Source organism: Tachysurus fulvidraco, chromosome 11, assembly GCF_022655615.1.
Source record: "Tachysurus fulvidraco isolate hzauxx_2018 chromosome 11, HZAU_PFXX_2.0, whole genome shotgun sequence".
Taxonomy (NCBI): Eukaryota; Metazoa; Chordata; class Actinopteri; order Siluriformes; family Bagridae; genus Tachysurus; species Tachysurus fulvidraco.
In genome coordinates, this window is record NC_062528.1 from 12,738,146 (window position 1) to 12,760,836 (window position 22,691).

Consider the following 22,691-nt stretch of genomic DNA (forward strand, 5'->3'; position numbering starts at 1 on the left):
ATGGCCTGCCAGAACTAACGCAAAGCTTAATGTTTAAATAAATGTGTTCTGCATGTTATTAATGAGCTTCGTGCATGGGTTAAAATTCTTTAACTGTGACAAAAATTATGCAGCATTTACTAATATTAGAAAATAACAATAAGAGACTAATCAGAATGCAAAAATATAATATCAACTTAATATGCAGGTGTAAGGGAATCCAAGAGTGCTTAAAATTATGTTCCAAGGCTGCTACCCTGTGAAATATATTACTATAAACAAAATAATATATCCAGGTAAAAGTCTATTTTTATGTTAACCTGGCAACATCATTGCTATCCTAGATATGGAAACAAATTGTGACAAAAATGTAAGTCTCTCTGGATATGGGTGTCTGCCAAACGCCATGAATGATGAAAGATGGGGTGTTCCTTATTTTTCCACACTGAAGCTGGCAGGACTAGTGAGTTGTTCTAGTGTTTTAAATAAAATCTGCAGTTTTTGTAACGTTTATGCTTAATTTCTAGAGTGTATAGACACAGTGGCCTTTTTTATAGTGACTCACATTATGCAGTGGTCCTCTCACCCTCACACACAGGTTCTACAGTGGTGCTGATACATGCTATTGGAGAAAACTCAGATCCTGCCATGGAAGTCACGATTGTCAAGCTTATTTCCGACTTGCATCAAGTCTAACACCAAACACTCCTTGACCTGCTGGATGAGTCTTCCTCCTTGCCCTCACACACCAGGGCTCTAAAAGGGTAAATACAAATCTCTTTAAAGTTGTATGGCCCTCCATAGCTGAATTTGGACTCAATCATATACATAATGGTGTGTTATATCAAATCTGACTTGATAAAGATGAAATGGTATTTATGTTTCATTTTTATATTCCTACACTGTTGTCAGCGCCACAGTGCTATAGAGACATGTAAAGATATTAGTTTTGAACACCTTTCAGATTTGAACACAATGTTGTTCAGACAGATATATCCAGCACAAAAGAATCCTGCTGTCCTTTATCACACAGATATGGTGCATGCATATAATGAACTCTCAGGTAGATGTGTACAGTTAGAGAAAGCAAACGTTACATTTTTTCCGGAACTCCCCTAAACAGAGTAAACATAATAGTTAAAGTGTGTAGTTATTAGTGTGTAATTCTTGCAATTTTGTCCCCCACAATTGTTATGGATATTGTTTTTGTTAAAATCATTTGAAAAAAATGGAATAGACATGTAACAACACAAAAGCATTTTAACTGTACGTTTCATTGGAACATATTTATTTGTATCATTGTAAGTGAGCACTCCTGCTTTCTAGGGACAACGGTAGAACATATCAAATGAACATTATAATAAGATTTATATAGTATGGTGCATTCAGATGCCATTTTATACATATACAGATGTCATAATTCACACTAATCTATACATACTTCAACCTATACATGCACACTTATCAGAACCTGTCATTTTCTACCACTTATCCGAACTACCTCGGGTCACAGGGAGCCTGTGCCTGTCTCAGGCGTCATTGGGCATCAAGGCAGGATACACCCTGGATGGAGTGCCAACCCATCACAGGGCACACACACTCTCATTCACTCACGCAATCACACACTACGGACAATTTTCCAGAGATGCCAATCAACCTACCATGCATGTCATTGGACCGGGGGTGGAAACCGGAGTACCTGGAAGAAACCCCAGAGGCACGGGGAGAACATGCAAACCACACACACAAGGCGGAGGCGGGAATCGAACCTCCAACCCTGGAGGTTTGAGGCAAATGTGCTAACCACTAAGCCACCGTGCCCCCCCCCAAACTGTTACTTTATCAGATACAATTTCTTTGATGTTTTTTTTTTCTATAAATTTTGAGTAATGCCTGCTGTTTCCCATCCATAACAAGTCTTATTTTGATACTCCACATCAAATCTTTTATTGTAAGCATATCTGTACTCATAAAACTGTAGATGTTATCTTAAAAATATATGCTTATTAATGTAAGTTGTCTTTAGTTTGTAAAAAAAAAAACATTCTGCTACAAGGTTTTAGACTAATTTAATTCTGCACTTTTTTCAGAGGCTGTTGAAAGTACCTGAAATGTTTTTTAACAGCAGACTTTATCTTAGATAACCTTATACCATACATAATAGGATTAAGAAATGGTGGACAGATCACAAAATATACTGAAATTATTACACGCAACATAACAGGCATTTGTACCTTTTCAAATCTACTTGAGAAAATCTCAAATGAACAGCCAAGAGAGAAATTGAAGAATGAAACAAGTTGTGGAATACAGGTGGTCATGGCCTTTTGAGTTGTCTCTACAGAGGAATTTAAGCAAACTCTTAAAATCTTCATGTATGAATATACAATAAGCAGAGAGGGAAGAATTATGTTGACTATGGAACCAATTATACCATAAATGTTATTCACACTAGTATCAGAGCAAGCAAGTTTCACAAGAAGAAAGTTGTCACAATACACTTTCTCGATTACATTTCCACATAACTTTAAATGTAAGCTTAAACTAATATTTATGCTTAACCTTAAGATAGATATAAGCCAAACCAGTACAATCAATATGCACACCCTATTACAAGTAACTACACTCCTATATAAAAAAGGATGACAGATAGCCATATACCTGTCCAATGACATAACTGCTAAACTTCCAAATTCCACAGATCCATATGTGTACAGAAAAAATATCTGTACATAACAAGAACCAAGTGTAAATTCATGGGATGTGTTTAATAAATTGTTTAAAATAAAGGGGAAAAATGCAGCACTCCCATATAATTCATTAAAAAACAAACAACAAAGTAAAATATACATGGGTTCATGTAAGGAACTCTCTACAACAATTACACCAATAAGTAGTGAATTTGCTAATATGATTGTTATGTACAATATTATTAAAAGGGCAAAATAATAGTAGTTAGCCTGTGCTACGTCAAGGTATCCAGTCAGTATAATAGTAGTGAAATGTGTTGAGTTCACCATGATCATTTATATAGTTATATAGTTAATTATATATTTAAGTGAAGCAGATTTAGAGGCAAGTTTACGAATCATAAAATGAGACTACATGGGCAAATAGAGTAAGTCAAACAAAAATCTGCAGTGATCTCTGGAGTTGAGTGTATGCATCAGAAGCTTGGTTAAAATTCTTCTTAGGAGTTCATATCACCTCAGTGTCAGTGGCACAAGGAGTTCTTGAAAGTTACAAAGAAAGATGCAGTTATTTAGAAACAACAAGACAGATTGGTTCAACAACTAAGTTATCAGGAATCAACAGAGTCATTTATAATAACTGAAAATTTGTCAAAATAGTCAAACACAGGCATACAGAATTACCACAAAGCGTTATAATTACTTACTTTAATACCTACAGTAGTGTTAAATGGAACGATCACCATGCTGGGAAAAGGCACATATCAGTAGACATTTGTCTGAGTTCAGCAGGACTTTGGTGTGTTGTATGAAATCACCTATATTTATGGTGTGGGAAAGAGTGATGTGTGGTGTTTACCTGAGTATAGAGATTTCTAATTGATTACTTTTCAGTTAGGGAACCACATCAAAATCCCTGATAAATTCATTATAGAGAAATAAGATATATATATATATATATATATATATATATATATATATATATATATATATATATATATATATATATATATAATGTTTCACATCATCTTAGTTAAGAGACCATGTTTGGATGTTTGGAGACATAATATATTATAATTATTTATTTATATTTTGCTCAAACATGCCAGTAGGTGGATCAAATACTTATGTGTAAGTATTGTACGAATAGGTAAGGTGTAAATAAATTATATGTGTGGTGGTTTGTGATGGACTGGTTTCTATCTTCAGTCTTACACCCAATCATGGTTAAAGTACATATTAAATATGAATAAAATCATACATTTAATACGTCAGTTCCATTTTCTGTTTTTACATGTGAGAATGACCTACAGGAGCATAGAATAAGGCCTATAGTCTTTGAACTATTTCAAAACCTTGCAAATCATCATGTTTTTCTGCAATGAGTAACTAGTAAAGATGAATTCAGTGAACATACATTCAAATCACATAACTGTAACAATTATATGTCTTTTTTTCAATAAGATAAAATAGTTGCACATTTGCACCTTGCTAGAGTGTATAGTTCCAACACAAAACTATCCTCAACATAAACACACAGTTCTCTAGAATGGCATTGTATGTTATAGCATTCCAATTTGCTATAACTGAGGCCTAGACCAAACTATAGCTCCAGACCACTTTTTCTACTCTGTTCTATCTCCTGTTTGATCCTTATGTTGTATGCAGCTTATGTATGGAGTGTTATATCAAATTCCACTCAATAAAGATGAAATAGTATTTATGTTGAAATTTCATATTCCTACACTTTTGTCAGCACCACAGTGCTATAGAGAAATGTAAAGATATTGGTTTTGAACACTTTTCAGATTTGAACACAATGTCGTTCAGACAGATATATCCAGCACAAAATAATCCTTCTTTCCATTATCACACAGATATGGAGAAGTGCTGTATATGCATTTGATGAACTCTCAGGTAGATGTGTACAGTTAGAGAAAACACGCATGTAAAATGTTTTCCTGAACTCCCCTAACAGAGTAAACCTAATAGTTAAGGTTTGTAGTTATTAGTGTGTAATTCTTGCAATTGGGTCCCCCACAATTGTTATGGATATTATTTTTGTTAAAATCATTTGAACAAATGGAATAGACATGGAACAACAAAAACAGCATTTTAATTGTACATTTCATTGGAACATATATATTTGTATCATTGTAAGTGAGCACTCCTGCTTTCTAGGGACAATGGCAGAACATATCACATGAACATTATAATAAGTTTTATACAGTATGAAGTACACCACCACCATCTTTCAATTGAATATACTATACTCATCTAAGAATGAAGATGATTCAAAAATAATTCACATATGGAAAGTAAACAATAGGCTGTGCATTCAGATGCCATTTTATACATATACAGATGTCAGCATTCACACTTGGCATATCAAATGAAATTTTCATTAATATTTCAAACTTTAGAACACTCAGATTGCTACTCCCCAAATGGTAACCTACTGCAACCTATACATACACATTTATCAGGACCTGTTACTTTATCATATAGAATTTATTCATTCTGCTACAGGGATTTAGACTCATTTAATTCTGCACTTTTTTCAGAGGCTGTTGAAAGTACCTGAAATGTTTTTTAACAGCAGACTTTATCTTAGATAGCCTTATACCATACATAATAGGATTAAGAAATGGTGGACAGATCACAAAATATACTGAAATTATTACACGCAACATAAAAGGCATTTTTACCTTTTCAAATCTACTTGAGAAAATCTCAAATGTACAGCCAAGAAAGAAATTGAAGAATGAAACAAATTGCGGAATACAGGTGGTCATGGCCTTTTGAGTTGTCTCTACAGAGGAATTTAAGCAAACTCTTAAAATCTTCATGTATGAATATACAATAAGCAGAGAGGGAAGAATTGTGGTGACTATGGAACCAATTATACCATAAATGTTATTCACACTAGTATCAGAGCAAGCAAGTTTCACAAGAAGAAAGTTGTCACAATACACTTTCTCGATTACATTTCCACATAACTTTAGGGGTAAACTTAAACTAAAATTTATGGTTAAATTTAAGATAGATATAAGCCAAACCAGTACAATCAATATGCACACCCTATTACAAGTAACTACACTCCTATATAAAAAAGGATGACAGATAGCCATATACCTGTCCAATGACATAACTGCTAAACTTCCAAATTCCACAGATCCATATGTGTACAGAAAAAATATCTGTACATAACAAGAACCAAGTGTAAATTCATGGGATGTGTTTAATAAATTGTTTAAAATAAATGGGAAAAATGCAGCACTCCCATATAATTCATTAAAAAACAAACAACAAAGTAAAATATACATGGGTTCATGTAAGGAACTCTCTACAACAATTACACCAATAAGTAGTGAATTTGCTAATATGATTGTTATGTACAATATTATTAAAAGGGCAAAATAATAGTAGTTAGCCTGTGCTACGTCAAGGTATCCCGTCAGTATAATAGTAGTGAAATGTGTTGAGTTCACCATGATCATTTATATAGTTATATAGTTAATTATATATTTAAGTGAAGCAGATTTAGAGGCAAGTTTAAGAATTGTAAAATGAGACTACATGGGCAAATAGAGTAAGTCAAACAAAAATCTGCAGTGATCTCTGGAGTTGAGTGTATGCATCAGAAGCTTGGTTAAAATTCTTCTTAGGAGTTCATATCACCTCAGTGTCAGTGGCACAAGGAGTTCTTGAAAGTTACAAAGAAAGATGCAGTTATTTAGAAACAACAAGACAGATTGGTTCAACAACTAAGTTATCAGGAATCAACAGAGTCATTTATAATAACTGAAAATTTGTCAAAATAGTCAAACACAGGCATACAGAATTACCACAAAGCGTTATAATTACTTACTTTAATACCTACAGTAGTGTTAAATGGAACGATCACCATGCTGGGAAAAGGCACATATCAGTAGACATTTGTCTGAGTTCAGCAGGACTTTGGTGTGTTGTATGAAATCACCTATATTTATGGTGTGGGAAAGAGTGATGTGTGGTGTTTACCTGAGTATAGAGATTTCTAATTGATTACTTTTCAGTTAGGGAACCACATCAAAATCCCTGATAAATTCATTATAGAGAAATAAGATATATATATATATATATATATATATATATATATATATATATATATATATATATATATATATATATATAAATTCTGATAAATTCATTATAGGGAAATAAGATATCTATCTATCTATCTATCTATCTATCTATCTATCTATCTATCTATCTATCTATCTATCTATCTATCTATCTATCTATCTATCTATATGTGTATATATATATATATATATATATATATATATATATATATATATGTATATATATATATATATATATATATATATATATAATGTTTCAAATCATCTTAGTTAAGAGACCATGTTTGGATGTTTGGAGACATAATATATTACAATTATTTATTTATATTTTGCTCAAACATGCCAGTAGGTGGATCAAATACTTATGTGTAAGTATTGTACGAATAGGTAAGGTGTAAATAAATTATATGTGTGGTGGTTTGTGATGGACTGGTTTCTATCTTCAGTCTTACACCCAATCATGGTTAAAGTACATATTAAATATGAATAAAATCATACATTTAATACGTCAGTTCCATTTTCTGTTTTTACATGTGAGAATGACCTACAGGAGCATAGAATAAGGCCTATAGTCTTTGAACTATTTCAAAACCTTGCAAATCATCATGTTTTTCTGCAATGAGTAACTAGTAAAGATGAATTCAGTGAACATACATTCAAATCACATAACTGTAACAATTATATGTCTTTTTTTCAATAAGATAAAATAGTTGCACATTTGCACCTTGCTAGAGTGTATAGTTCCAACACAAAACTATCCTCAACATAAACACACAGTTCTCTAGAATGGCATTGTATGTTATAGCATTCCAATTTGCTATAACTGAGGCCTAGACCAAACTATAGCTCCAGACCACTTTTTCTACTCTGTTCTATCTCCTGTTTGATCCTTATGTTGTATGCAGCTTATGTATGGAGTGTTATATCAAATTCCACTCAATAAAGATGAAATAGTATTTATGTTGAAATTTCATATTCCTACACTTTTGTCAGCACCACAGTGCTATAGAGAAATGTAAAGATATTGGTTTTGAACACTTTTCAGATTTGAACACAATGTCGTTCAGACAGATATATCCAGCACAAAATAATCCTTCTTTCCATTATCACACAGATATGGAGAAGTGCTGTATATGCATTTGATGAACTCTCAGGTAGATGTGTACAGTTAGAGAAAACACGCATGTAAAATGTTTTCCTGAACTCCCCTAACAGAGTAAACCTAATAGTTAAGGTTTGTAGTTATTAGTGTGTAATTCTTGCAATTGGGTCCCCCACAATTGTTATGGATATTATTTTTGTTAAAATCATTTGAACAAATGGAATAGACATGGAACAACAAAAACAGCATTTTAATTGTACATTTCATTGGAACATATATATTTGTATCATTGTAAGTGAGCACTCCTGCTTTCTAGGGACAATGGCAGAACATATCACATGAACATTATAATAAGTTTTATACAGTATGAAGTACACCACCACCATCTTTCAATTGAATATACTATATTCATCTAAGAATGAAGATGATTCAAAAATAATTCACATATGGAAAGTAAACAATAGGCTGTGCATTCAGATGCCATTTTATACATATACAGATGTTAGCATTCACACTTGGCATATCAAATGAAATTTTCATTAATATTTCAAACTTTAGAACACTCAGATTGCTACTCCCCAAATGGTAACCTACTGCAACCTATACATACACCTTTATCAGGACCAGTTACTTTATCATATAGAATTTATTCATTCTGCTACAGGGATTTAGACTCATTTAATTCTGCACTTTTTCAGAGGCTGTTGAAAGTACCTGAAATGTTTTTTAACAGCAGACTTTATCTTAGATAGCCTTATACCATACATAATAGGATTAAGAAATGGTGGACAGATCACAAAATATACTGAAATTATTACACGCAACATAAAAGGCATTTTTACCTTTTCAAATCTACTTGAGAAAATCTCAAATGAACAGCCAAGAAAGAAATTGAAGAATGAAACAAATTGCGGAATACAGGTGGTCATGGCCTTTTGAGTTGTCTCTACAGAGGAATTTAAGCAAACTCTTAAAATCTTCATGTATGAATATACAATAAGCAGAGAGGGAAGAATTATGTTGACTATGGAACCAATTATACCATAAATGTTATTCACACTAGTATCAGAGCAAGCAAGTTTCACAAGAAGAAAGTTGTCACAATACACTTTCTCGATTACATTTCCACATAACTTTAAGGGTGAACTTAAACTAAAATTTATGGTTAAATTTAAGATAGATGTAAGCCAAACCAGTACAATCAATATGCACACCCTATTACAAGTAACTACACTCCTATATAAAAAAGGATGACAGATAGCCATATACCTGTCCAATGACATAACTGCTAAACTTCCAAATTCCACACATCCATATGTGTACAGAAAAAATATCTGTACATAACAAGAACCAAGTGTAAATTCATGGGATGTGTTTAATAAATTGTTTAAAATAAATGGGAAAAATGCAGCACTCCCATATAATTCATTAAAAAACAAACAACAAAGTAAAATATACATGGGTTCATGTAAGGAACTCTCTACAACAATTACACCAATAAGTAGTGAATTTGCTAATATGATTGTTATGTACAATATTATTAAAAGGGCAAAATAATAGTAGTTAGCCTGTGCTACGTCAAGGTATCCAGTCAGTATAATAGTAGTGAAATGTGTTGAGTTCACCATGATCATTTATATAGTTATATAGTTAATTATATATTTAAGTGAAGCAGATTTAGAGGCAAGTTTAAGAATTGTAAAATGAGACTACATGGGCAAATAGAGTAAGTCAAACAAAAATCTGCAGTGATCTCTGGAGTTGAGTGTTTGCATCAGAAGCTTGGTTAAAATTCTTCTTAGGAGTTCATATCACCTCAGTGTCAGTGGCACAAGGAGTTCTTGAAAGTTACAAAGAAAGTTGCAGTTACTTAGAAACAACAAGACAGATTGGTTCAACAACTAAGCTATCAGGAATCAACAGAGTCATTTATAATAACTGAAAATTTGTCAAAATAGTCAAACACAGGCATACAGAATTACCACAAAGCGTTATAATTACTTACTTTAATTACTTTACCTAGTGTTAAATGGAAAGATCACCATGCACAAATGTTCGCCTGTACTAAACAAAGAAAATGCTGGGAATAGGCACATATCAATAGACATTTGTCTGAGTTCAGCAGGACTTTGGTGTGTTGTAGAAATCACCTATATTTATTGTGTGGGAAAGAGTGATGTGTGGTGTTTACCAGAGTCTAGAGATTTCTTATTGATTACTTTTCAATTAGGAAACCACATCAAAATCCCTGATAAATTCATCATAGAGAAATAACCAAAATATCTATATTTCACATCATCTTAGTTAAGAGACCATGTTTGGAGACATAATATATTATAATTATTTATTCTTATTTTTCTCAAACATGCCAGTAGGTGGATCAAGTACTTATGTGTAAGTATTGTACGAATATGTAAGGTGTAAATAAATTTGTGAATAATTATATCTGTGGTGGTTTGTGATGGACTGGTTTCTATCTTCAGTCTTACACCCAATCATGGTTAAAGTACATATTAAATATGAATAAAATCATACATTTAATATGTCAGTTCCATTTACTGTTTTTACATGTGAGAATGACCTACAGGAGCATAGAATAAGGCCTATAGTCTTTGAACTATTTCAAAACCTTGCAAATCATCATGTTTTTTCTGCAATGAGTAACTAGTAAAGATGAATTCAGTGAACATACATTCAAATCACATAACTGTAACAATTATATGTCTTTTTTTCAATAAGATAAAATAGTTGCACATTTGCACCTTGCTAGAGTGTATAGTTCCAACACAAAACTATCCTCAACATAAACACACAGTTCTCTAGAATGGCATTGTATGTTATAGCATATTATTGCAATTTGCTACAACTGAGGCCTAGACCAAACCATAGCTTCAGACCACTTTTTCTACTCTGTTCTATCTCCTGTTTGCTTCATATGTTGTATGCAGCTTGTGTTAACAAAATCAAAATGGTTTAGATAGATGCTTGTAGAAGGATGAATTCTTATTATTCTCATGAATTCCTGTGGCATCTGGTGTTTTTCATATACATGATCTACAGTCATTGTGTTTCATATTATACAGTATGTACTTATTTTTGTAAATGCTTTAGTGGCAATTACAAAACAACACAATATTGATATTCACACCAGTATTTTGCCTTTATTTTTGTATTATAATTATTATATTAACTATATGACTATATTTGGGCTGTTTACATCATAGGTACTTCCCTATGGCTTTATCAAGCTAAACATTTGTTCCTTTTTGTTCTGGCCACAGAGAATTCACACTGTTATGGAGTTGCTAGACTTAAAAAACAAGTGGCCTCTGGAGGACAATAAGAAATAGTGGACTAATGATTGGTTGCAAAATGCCAGACATGTTTTGTGTTTCATTTCATAAATAAAAAATATCTGTTATACATTAAGAAATGCCAATGTATTTTGTTTACTATCATTTATGGTCATTTCTTTCACAGTGTACTGTTCATATGAATGACACAAATTAAGTTACTTGTGGTTTGCTTGACCAGTGGGACTTAATTATATGAGCTCTAATTGCAAAACATATTAAAGTCTGGACCCAAACCAAGGGATGCTGTACTATGTTCCTTAGGGATAAATGGCTTAAATTGCTTTGAGAGGTTTCAGGGTGGATTGTTTTGTAGTGTGTAACAAAACATGTTTATCTGTGTGTAGTAACATGGGGATACAGGAGAGATGATGAGAGAACCTGCAGTAAATGATGCTATGCATTAGTATACCTAGGTTAAGATAAAATTTGGTGAATGCAGGCCTATTCATGAGGTCAGCAGGCCAAACACAGCACATTACTGCTCTTTATGTTTCAAATGGCATTCCAGGATCCTGCTAATTAATATAAGATAAAGACATTGATAGTGAATCGGTATACATTAACCACAATGAGTCCAAGGTGGGTTAGGAGTAAGGCTCCTAACCCAAACCCTTACCCAAGCAACTAAGGTTTAACTTTTCTTGGAGTCAAGACTAGCAAAATTCGTATCTATTGTGACACTAGTTAGGAAAATGCAGTAAAACATGATATGGATGCTGTGGCTAAAATGGAAAAGTTATATTCATCCTTAGGCTGATTTAAAGACTTTAAGGACTATTATTTGGTAAACTTGAGTAGGACAACTGTAAAAGTGTGTTTAAATGACAGGTGAAAAGCTGAAGTTGAAAGCTACAAAAACCTGCTTTGTTGTATTTTATCTAAAATTTAAGGCAATATCGGGTCATTGATCTTTATATTTGGAGCTCTGCAAACTTTCTTATGACTACTAGTCCTATGATGTGACTAAAACTTTGTGTTAAATTTTGACTAGCTATTATAATTTTGCACACCTGCTCTTATTAAATCCATTGCATCTTTTGATTTTTCCATTCATTTCATGAAACTTCATCTAAAGCATCTTGGGAAAATTGACCATGATTTGAGATTACACACTGGCACCTATTTACAAAATGGGGCAATTTAGTTTACCCAATCTACCAAACAGTATTAAGATGGATGGATAGATGGTTGGATGAATAGATAATATTTTCAATATTATGTATGTTGTTAGATACTAGGTCAGGCCATAATCACAGCCTTTCTTACATAACAGCTGTGGTCAATGTGTTTGTTTTAATGAGCTCACCAGTGGGACTAATTAACATGAACAACAATTAACTTCAATTTGTTTTTAATATTCAAAGGTCTATACAAAGAAGGCCACTGGGAAACGGTGGACACAGAGCTCAATTGGGATTAATGAACTAGGGAAACATTTGAAAGACTGGAAAAAATAATAATGATTTACAACAAAAACAATGTCAAGTGATCTTTTTAAAACAAACTGCATTAAATGATTTATATTTACAAACATTTTTCCAAAAATTGGTTAATTAAATTTGATGTCTCACTCAAAACACAGTCAAACTGATGCATGACAACTAAAGTCCAATTTTTGTTCTCAGAACTGATTAGTGGAAGGTTTCACATATTCAGAAACATTATTTATGCTGATTTTCTGGTTGATCTAGGCCAACAACTTCAAATAGGAGCAGTTGCATTTAACCTGGAAGACATTCAGTAAAATGCAGAATACTAATGAAAGAAATAACATTTAATAAAACCGAAAGACAATTAAAAAGTAAAAACAAAAAAATTATTTTAGTCTGACTGAATGGTGACACAACCATTCTTAATATGGTTGAATAGGACTGACAGAACAAATGCATTGCATTGCATCAGTGGCAGTTTAATGAAATGCCAGGATTTTTATGTGAAAATTTAAAGAAGGGAAAAAAAAAATAATTTGATTCTGGTATGAAAATTAGGGAGAATTCCTTATGAGTAAGAAAGCTCCTTTATTAGCTAGGGGCCTAGGGGTAATGGCTATTAGTAATAAACTTTCAAGCATACTCATACAGTATATACAAATTGATAGTCAGGGCTGATGGAGACACATTATGGGTCCAGTTACAGCAAGATTATTAAGACGAAGAGCTGATCATGAATGGAACCAAAAAGGCAAAGCAAAGGCACGGGATAAGGCCTGAGACAACAATGAGTAAAGATCTGAGTTTGGCCTGAACAATATGCATCAAGCTTGCATCTGTCAAGTCATTCTCTAAGAACTTTTAGTATTGTCAGTTGCACAGTAGGTTGTCAAATAAGAAAGAGAGATTAAATAGTGAATCCTGTACAGGAGCCCCTGACATTTAGCTGGGTCACCTTAATACTTGGGGCAAGTGATGAGGGAGGATCCAATTCAAAAGCTTGCCAAAATATTAATGCTGTTGCGTCTAGCTGTTGTGTCCCTGAGCCAATATTGCATGTTGTAAGTCATTCATTCCCACTGCTTCCATGATGATGGCAAAGTATAATGTCAGAGATGGAGATAGTTGCAGTGAATGTGTTTATGAAAACCGACTGCCTTGTACAAACAAATCAAATAGTAACACAACGATCAGAGTCAAGTAACAGGCACAAAGCCACACAATGTGCAAACAGGTTAATCTCTATCCAGATATAATCTTGATACTCAAGATCCATGACTTGCAAAAGTGGAGTTTTTGTTGTACTGACCATCTACCATGATGAGCCTTCTAAGAAAGTTGAAGATAATGCACTAGAATTTCAGAGCTTAGAATAAGTGTTAGTATAATATATAATATGGAGGTTGAATATCCCAGTAAGCACGGCTGGATCAATAACAAATAAATGGAAAATGTATCACACAACACAATCAATATATATATAAGGCCCACTCTCAAAACTAAGACAGCACAAAAATAAGATGGCCACAAGTGAGGGAAATCATAGTGAGGTCAACAGTCACAGTTACAGGCCAAAAGGCCATACTCCAATTAACAGCATCCCTACAGAAAAATATGGTGGTGGCAACACCATAATCTGGGGATTCTTTTTTTATTCTCAGACACAAACATACTGCTTTTAACTTCAAAAAAACAAAAATTTGCTATATACACAGCTGTATATACATTATGGGAAATATTCTTTTGTTTTTTTATTTGAATATCCTACTTATTGAACTACTCACAGCACAAATAAAGATAATACACTACTTTTGAAATATGGCATATGACTTAGTAAACATCAGATACTACCAGCCAATTAGAAACAGCTAATAAGCAATGTACTTACATTCGCTCAAAGGGACATCCTTACTGACATATACAGTACTATATAAGCTCAGAGTGTTGAATACTTACATATTCACGTGGACCTTTTTTTGTAAACATTAATGCAGTTTATTTTAATTGTAATGAGGTACAGTATGCTTCTCAGTTTAAATAATGTTTTTTGTTATACATTTAGGCACAAGTTTATTATATAATTTGTTATTACATTATTATACTAAAGATTTTATTTTAAATAATATTTTAGTAAAGTTTATGTGAATTTAGCTAGTTAATTTTTTTTTTATAATAATGGGAGTCGAGTTTGGGTTAAAATTCCATATATAATGCAAATTCTCTGTTCTTCCTTCATTTCAGCTCAAGACAATGACATCAAAATCTTTCAGTGTAATTGAAAATGACACTCTTCTATTTTTCTCCCTGTTTGAAAACCTGGGCAACTTTCAATACATTTACTTCATTTTAGGATCTCTCCTATACTGTACTATTTTATTCTTCAATGTCATTATTATTCTTGTAATATTTATGGAATCTCCTTTGCACCAGCCTATGTACATTTTGATAGCATGTTTATCTATCAATTCTCTTTACGGTACTGCTGGCTTCTTTCCAAGATTACTATTTGATTTGTTATTATATTCTCACTCAATCACTCGTTCTGGATGCCATATGCAGACATTTGTTATTTATACCTATGCATCATATGAATTTACAATCTTAACATTAATGGCATATGACAGATATGTTGCTATAAGTAAGCCATTGCAATACCATAGCATTATGACACCCAAGGTGCTTATTATTTTGATAACTATTTCTGGGATTTATCCAATGCTTTACATTGGTCTTGGCATAGTTTTTACCGCTAAACTGAGACTCTGTGGTAATGAGTTAGGCAAACTGTATTGCAACAACTGGATCATTGCAAAGCTGTCTTGTGAAAATGCTATTTTTTCAAACATTTATGGTTTTGTTGTGCTAGTAACTACAGTTTTGATTCCATTTACTTTTATTTTATATACTTATATTAAAATTCTTATGATTTGCCAGAAATCTTCAAAAGAGTTAAAGAGAAAAGCTTATCATACTTGCTTGCCACATTTAGTGACTTTTGTGAACTACTCAATTACTATCTTCTGTGAAATGTCCTTTACACGTTTTGAAAACTTACCTCCAGTAATAGCTATAATTCTGTCATTAGAGTTTCTGATTATACCTCCTCTCCTAAATCCTGTTATTTATGGCCTTAATTTTCCGGAAATTCGCAGAAAAATCCAACATCGTCTGAAAATATCAAAGAAATGTGCTGTTATTCAACGTGCAGGCTGAACCTATTGCCATGCTATTGTGTAGAAAGTAGCTACCGTGGTTTACTAATATTGGGAAATATTTTAAATCTTAAACAAATACACTGTCACAAATACAACATGAATATGTTCTATTCTTGATTCTGACCTACAATTATATTGTAACATAATATTAGATTATAATTCATGATCATTTTATTCATACATCATTTTGCAACATTCTGTTAGTGTCCCAGTCTTTTTGCCCACTTTTTTGCCGAGCATTTTTATTCTACCACATATAAAATTAAATGGATACTGGCTTACCAGATCTTGTATATAATAAACAAAATTGAAAAAAATGTTGTTTGCACATACTTATTTGACTTGTATCAGTTACTCAACAATAATAGTGATTGTTTTAGGGGAAAAGAAAACGTTAATTAAGGAGTTTTGAAAATTGTGTAAAATTTTCACAAAATATAATTCATTTGGAAAACTTCAGAAAAGTTCAACCTGTGAATATTTTTTTAATTTCTAAATCATTATTTAAAAAGCAATGTTTAATTATTTAATTTATTTTAGTTTTATGACTTTTTGACTTTTTGTATGTAGCAAGTGTTGAGTGTATAAGCATAGATAACACAATCAAAATTCTCTGGTTGATTTTTGGCCACCCCTGAGCACCAGTTTAATAAAGTTTAAGAATGTGCAAAGGAACTTAGACATTAGATGCTTATAAGCTACCCTGCTACATAATTCTGACAAGATACAAATTCTTATACTAGGAACACCCCTAGCTAGAAATAAGGCTTAAATAGTAACTCATGTTGGCCTGGTCAAACCCTTTACTACCGCCAGTGATGGTGGTACACAGCCTGAATTAATGAATATGTCAGTTGTCTATCTACGTATGTATACACATGTACAGAGGAAGATAAATGCGTTGAAATTTAAAGCATACTGATGACGAATACAGAGCCATCATTTTAATTTGCTCCAGGTGCTCCTACATCACATCTGCTCATTTCACCTTTTGGTCCACCTTGTGTCATGGACATATTTAAACAAAATTAGACAAAGCTCATTTTCATTAAGGTTGCCAACAATTCTCAAGGGTACAGTAGCTGTGAAACAATATAGACAGAGAAGGCATCTTAAAATCTACTACCACACCTCTGAAGCCACACCTCTAAACAAACTAACAGATAAATATCTGCATAACAGTTCACATAGAGCAGAAATGAACTGTGCAGTAGTTGTGGCATAGAGGTAGAGTCAAAGAGAGTTTTACAGGTATAAATATCTATGTATGGAAGTATAATATTTAATAACTTATTCACCTTTTTTCCTTTACAGACTTTAGAACAAAAGAAAGCAGTGATAACTATTAACAATGGAAAATATTACAATCATTTTAATGTTCACTCTCTCTGGTTTAGATGGAATCATAGAAAACAGATATATGTTATTTTCTTTTACAGCACTGGCATATAATTTTATCTTATTATGCAATATTACCATAATTTTTTGTATTGCATCAAATAAGCAGCTTCATGAGCCTATGTACATATTTTTGTGTAATTTATGTATAAATGCACTCTATGGCACTTCTGGTTTCTACCCTAAATTAATGTATGACTTGCTGTCCCGTATTCACTCAATTTCTTATGCAGCATGTCTGATTCAAATATTTGTTATTTATTCATCTGTTTTATGTGACCTTTCCACTTTAACAGTAATGGCTTATGACAGATATGTTGCAATATGTAGACCACTACAATACCATTCAGAAATGACAAACCTTAAAATTGTGAAATGTATCCTTTTTTGTTGGCTTGCACCATTTATTTCCATGGCTATTTTAGTCTCGTTAACCTCCAGACTGACCCTGTGTGGCTCAAATATTGAAAAGCTATATTGTGAAAATTGGGCAGTTGTTAAATTGGCATGTTCCTCTACAGCAGTGAATAATGTAATTGGATACATCATTTTAATTGTGTATTTTGGACATGCCGTGTTGATTGTAAGCTCATATATTCAGTTGATTATAAAATGTAAAGCTTCACAAGAGGGCAAGTACAAATTCATGCAGACGTGTATGCCACACCTGCTGGCATTGTTCAATGTTTCTATTGCCTTGCTATTTGATGTTCTTTACAGTCGATATGGTTCAGCTTCCTTTCCACAGGGCTTAAGACATTTTTTTGCTGTGGATTTCCTAGTTATGCCCCCTATTTTAAATCCCATTATTTATGGACTAAAACTGACTAAAATCCGCAAGCAAGTCATGGGAATACTACTCAGTCATTGCTTCTGTCAAAATGTGAAAAGTTAAATAAGTTTTTTTTTTTTTACTGAACCCTTCTTATTAAAAAAGAGTGAATTCAGAATAGTAGGAATTAATGAGTTCATGTATTTGAATCAAAGCAGAAGGAGATTAAAATTAAGAGTCTTACTTGATTAGAAGTAATTGTTAGAGCAATATAAACATGTAAAGTGTTATGATATAAGCAAGTTCTTCATAGTTTGGAAAATTGTTTATCTGTGCTTTTTTCCCAAAATTTCTTCTACTACAGATATAATAAAGATACACCTGAATGGTAGCAAGCATGAAATCCTATCCAGTAAACTCTGTTTTCTTTAAAAAAAAAAAAAAAAGCAACAAAAAATGAGCACAATAAAAAAAGTAAAAGAAAAAAGTGAAACCATAAAAGTTCAGTTTTATTGTATTTTGTCTTTGTGTATTTAAAGTCTCCCATAAATTACATTATTATAAATAGTTTTACAAAGTGGTGTTTTAAATAATAATAATAATAACAACCAATAAATATATTTAATCAATGAGTAACTTTAAACCCACCATTATTAGTATCAGTTTGAACTGAGCTTTGTACTGTAGATACACAATAGAAAGCTCTTTTAAAGGGAACTATGCAAACCAACCACTATGTAAACCTCTCAACAGTGTACATGTAAAAACACCAATGCACAGATGGTGATATTGAATATTTATTTCATTTTGTTGCTTTCAGTTTACTGTATATTAGAAAACATTTCTTGGTGTTTCTGTAGTATTTCTCGTGTCAAGTCTTGTCATGTATTTGGTTGTGTCTTTTTCCTGTTTTGTGTTTTTTAGTTAATAAAGCTTAAATATTAAATATATTAAATAAATATCTTTATGACATCCTGCATTTCGGCCTGTTTTTACCCCGCATCTCTGACACTTGAAGAGCGAAGGCCCTGCATGCTAAACGTATCATTGATAAATTTGCCTAAATTTTAGTGCTTCTTTTATTTCATATAATTATGAAAAAATTAAGTTGCACTGTCCTGGTCATTTGAGACTCAAAATAATAACTGGTAACTATTATTAAGCAGTATCTGGTAAATAACCCCAGTGCTACAGGTGTTTGTTCTGAAGTGCTCAATTAATGTCTATGTGAAATCATTTCATATTGTAATCTGAGTGCTTCTTTAATTTCATAAAATTAAAAAAATATTATTTGTAATGGCTCAGTTCCACTTGTAAATAAACTGGTGTGCCCTCAGCACCTGCAATCAAAATTTAAAAGCACCAGTTTAATAAAGTTTAAGAATGTGCAAAGGAACTTAGACATTAGACGCTTATTAACTACCTGCTATGTAATTCTGACAAGATACAAATTCTTATACTAGGAACACCCCTAGCTAGAAATAAGGCTTAAATAGTAACTCATGTTGGCCTTGTCAAACCCTTTACTACCGCCAGTGATGGTGGTACACAGCCTGAATTAATGAATATGTCAGTTGTCTATCTACGTATGTATACACATGTACAGAGGAAGATAAATGCGTTGAAATTTAAAGCATACTGATGATGAATACAGAGCCATCATTTTAATTTGCTCCAGCTGCTCCTACATCACATCTGCTCATTTCACCTTTTGGTCCACCTTGTGTCATGGACATATTTAAACAAAATTAGACAAAGCTCATTTTCATTAAGGTTGCCAACAATTCTCAAGGGTACAGTAGCTGTGAAACAATATAGACAGAGAAGGCATCTTAAAATCTACTACCACACCTCTGAAGCCACACCTCTAAACAAACTCAGATAAATATCTGCATAACAGTTCACATAGAGCAGAAATGAACTGTGCAGTAGTTGTGACATAGAGGTAGAGTCAAAGAGAGTTTTACAGGTATAAATATCTATGTATGGAAGTATAATATTTAATAACTTATTCACCTTTTTTCCTTTACAGACTTTAGAACAAAAGAAAGCAGTGATAACTATTAACAATGGAAAATATTACAACCATTTTAATGTTCACTCTCTCTGGTTTAGATGGAAACATAGAAAACAGATATATGTTATTTTCTTTTACAGCACTGGCATATAATTTTATCTTATTATGCAATATTACCATCATTTTTTGTATTGCATCAAATAAGCAGCTTCATGAGCCTATGTACATATTTTTGTGTAATTTATGTATAAATGCACTCTATGGCACTTCTGGTTTCTACCCTAAATTAATGTATGACTTGCTGTCCCGTATTCACTCAATTTCTTATGCAGCATGTCTGATTCAAATATTTGTTATTTATTCATCTGTTTTATGTGACCTTTCCACTTTAACAGTAATGGCTTATGACAGATATGTTGCAATATGTAGACCACTACAATACCATTCAGAAATGACAAACCTTAAAATTGTGAAATGTATCCTTTTTTGTTGGCTTGCACCATTTATTTCCATGGCTATTTTAGTCTCGTTAACCTCCAGACTGACCCTGTGTGGCTCAAATATTGAAAAGCTATATTGTGAAAATTGGGCAGTTGTTAAATTGGCATGTTCCTCTACAGCAGTGAATAATGTAATTGGATACATAATTATAATTGTGTATTTTGGACATGCCGTGTTGATTGTAAGCTCATATATTCAGTTGATTATAAAATGTAAAGCTTCACAAGAGGGCAAGTACAAATTCATGCAGACGTGTATGCCACACCTGCTGGCATTGTTCAATGTTTCTATTGCCTTGCTATTTGATGTTCTTTACAGTCGATATGGTTCAGCTTCCTTTCCACAGGGCTTAAGACATTTTTTTGCTGTGGATTTCCTAGTTATGCCCCCTATTTTAAATCCCATTATTTATGGACTAAAACTCACTAAAATCCGCAAGCAAGTGATGGGAATACTACTCAGTCATTGCTGCTGTCAAAATGTGAAAAGTTAAATAAGTTTCTTTTTTTTTTTTACTCTTCTTATTAAAAAAGAGTGAATTCAGAATAGTAGGAATTAATGAGTTCATGTATTTGAATCAAAGCAGACGGAGATTAAAATTAAGAGTCTTTGTTGATTAGAATGAAGTGTTAGAGCAATATAAACATGTAAAGTGTTATAATATAAGCATGTTCTTCATAGTTTGGAAAATTGTTTATCTGTGCTTTTTTCCCAAACTTTCTTTCATTTACAGGTAAAATGTATTGTTTTAAAGTAAAGAAATAGAGATACACATGAATGGTAGCAAGCATGAAATCCTATCCAGTAAACTCTGTTTTCTTTAAAAAAAAAAAATGCAACAAAAAATGAAAAAGAAAAAAGTGAAACCATAAAAGTTCAGTTTTATTGTATTTTGTCTTTGTGTATTTAAAGTCTCCCATAAATTACATTATTATAAATAGTTTTACAAAGTGGTGTTTTAAATAATAATAATACCCTAGGGTGTAATATATTCTCTGTGTAAGATCAAGATTAAAAAACCTGCTGTAAAAAAAGTGGACCAAGTTTAGAAAATAAATAAATGATAATAAACAAAGTTCTAATCAAATGAATACTTTTGACAAAATGTAAATGGCATGGAAGGCATTAATACAACTAAAAATGACACCATGCACCATCAGAGACCATGGAGGCAAAAACTCTGTGATCAGGGGGTTGGAAAAAATCCCAAAATCAATGTCAAATATCACAACAAAGTCAAAACAAACAAACCACATGACATGAACAAAACATGAAACAGTATTCATAAGTCTTTGAAACATTTTCCATGCTGACAATGTCAAAGAGCTCTCTAGTAGCTCTCAGGATTACTGAGCACTAACTGCCAGGCATTGTCCAAAGGAAACAGACCCAGTAGATGTGATGCAACAAAATACAGAGGTTTATTATCCAATATGGCTACAGGCTACATAAAAGGTAAAAATACAAAAAAAAAAAAAAAAAAAAAAAAAAAAAACCAGAAAAAAATTACACATAGGACTTCAGACAGCAGGTAACAGCAAAGAATAATCGAATGAGCAGCAGTTATGTGAACAGTACAGCCTTGCTGAAAAAAGAGGTCAACAGAGGTCAGTGGAGAAAGGCCAGAGTGGTTTGAGCTAACAGAAAGACTACAGATACTCAAATAACCACTCTGTGCAACTGTGACAGGACTGGAAAAGTATATCAGAATGCACAGCATGCCAAAACTTCAGCCTGATGGGCTACAACAGCAGAAGCCCACATTGGGTTCAGCTTCTAAAAATTTAACCAGTTCTGATGAATCTTGATTTCTGCTGAGGCATAAGATGGTACTGTAGGATCATAATTTGATACCTTCAGCATAAGTCCCTGAACTCAAAATTGTGTCATCTGTCCAGACTGGTGGAGGTGGTGTAACGGTGTGGGAAAGGTTTTCTAGGCACAAACAATGTTGTTGTTTTTTTTTTTTTTTTGAAACAAAGGTTTTATGAACATTACAATGCCATTTATTATAATTATGTTCCAAATAAAGTGTTGAATGTATATATTATTATCTACAGTATTATGTGAAATATAAAATTGTATTTAGTACTTTGTAATTATG

At 32.5% G+C, this 22,691-nt stretch overlaps 6 protein-coding genes across 6 annotated transcripts; 3 read left to right on the forward strand and 3 right to left on the reverse strand.

The window, feature by feature from the left end:
* Window positions 1–2,048: 2,048 nt before the first annotated feature.
* Window positions 2,049–2,999, reverse strand: LOC113643462 (olfactory receptor 1496-like). The gene has a single exon (XM_027147743.1). The coding sequence runs from the start codon at window positions 2,997–2,999 to the stop codon at window positions 2,049–2,051; it is 951 nt and encodes a 316-aa protein (XP_027003544.1).
* Window positions 3,000–5,212: 2,213 nt separating this feature from the next.
* LOC113643463 (olfactory receptor 142-like) lies at window positions 5,213–6,163 on the reverse strand. Its single transcript, XM_027147744.2, has one exon. It carries the CDS (start codon window positions 6,161–6,163, stop codon window positions 5,213–5,215), a length of 951 nt encoding a protein of 316 aa, XP_027003545.2.
* Window positions 6,164–8,572: 2,409 nt separating this feature from the next.
* On the reverse strand, window positions 8,573–9,526 carry LOC125145941 (olfactory receptor 142-like). Its single transcript, XM_047820918.1, has one exon. The coding sequence runs from the start codon at window positions 9,524–9,526 to the stop codon at window positions 8,573–8,575; it is 954 nt and encodes a 317-aa protein (XP_047676874.1).
* Window positions 9,527–14,934: 5,408 nt separating this feature from the next.
* On the forward strand, window positions 14,935–15,897 carry LOC113643464 (olfactory receptor 51L1-like). Its single transcript, XM_027147745.1, has one exon. The coding sequence runs from the start codon at window positions 14,935–14,937 to the stop codon at window positions 15,895–15,897; it is 963 nt and encodes a 320-aa protein (XP_027003546.1).
* Window positions 15,898–17,247: 1,350 nt separating this feature from the next.
* LOC113643465 (olfactory receptor 52K1-like) lies at window positions 17,248–18,192 on the forward strand. Its single transcript, XM_027147746.1, has one exon. The coding sequence runs from the start codon at window positions 17,251–17,253 to the stop codon at window positions 18,190–18,192; it is 942 nt and encodes a 313-aa protein (XP_027003547.1). The 5' UTR covers window positions 17,248–17,250.
* A 1,943-nt stretch (window positions 18,193–20,135) lies between these two features.
* LOC113643467 (olfactory receptor 52K1-like) lies at window positions 20,136–21,080 on the forward strand. Its single transcript, XM_027147748.2, has one exon. It carries the CDS (start codon window positions 20,139–20,141, stop codon window positions 21,078–21,080), a length of 942 nt encoding a protein of 313 aa, XP_027003549.2. The 5' UTR covers window positions 20,136–20,138.
* The last annotated feature ends 1,611 nt before the right edge of the window (window positions 21,081–22,691 follow it).

Coding starts and splice junctions, on each gene's coding strand:
- LOC113643465 (XM_027147746.1), top strand. CDS start 17,251: ATGGAAAATATTACAATCATTTTAATGTTCACTCTCTCTGGTTTAGAT.
- LOC113643462 (XM_027147743.1), bottom strand. CDS start 2,999: ATGGTGAACTCAACACATTTCACTACTATTATACTGACTGGATACCTT.
- LOC113643463 (XM_027147744.2), bottom strand. CDS start 6,163: ATGGTGAACTCAACACATTTCACTACTATTATACTGACGGGATACCTT.
- LOC113643467 (XM_027147748.2), top strand. CDS start 20,139: ATGGAAAATATTACAACCATTTTAATGTTCACTCTCTCTGGTTTAGAT.
- LOC125145941 (XM_047820918.1), bottom strand. CDS start 9,526: ATGGTGAACTCAACACATTTCACTACTATTATACTGACTGGATACCTT.
- LOC113643464 (XM_027147745.1), top strand. CDS start 14,935: ATGACATCAAAATCTTTCAGTGTAATTGAAAATGACACTCTTCTATTT.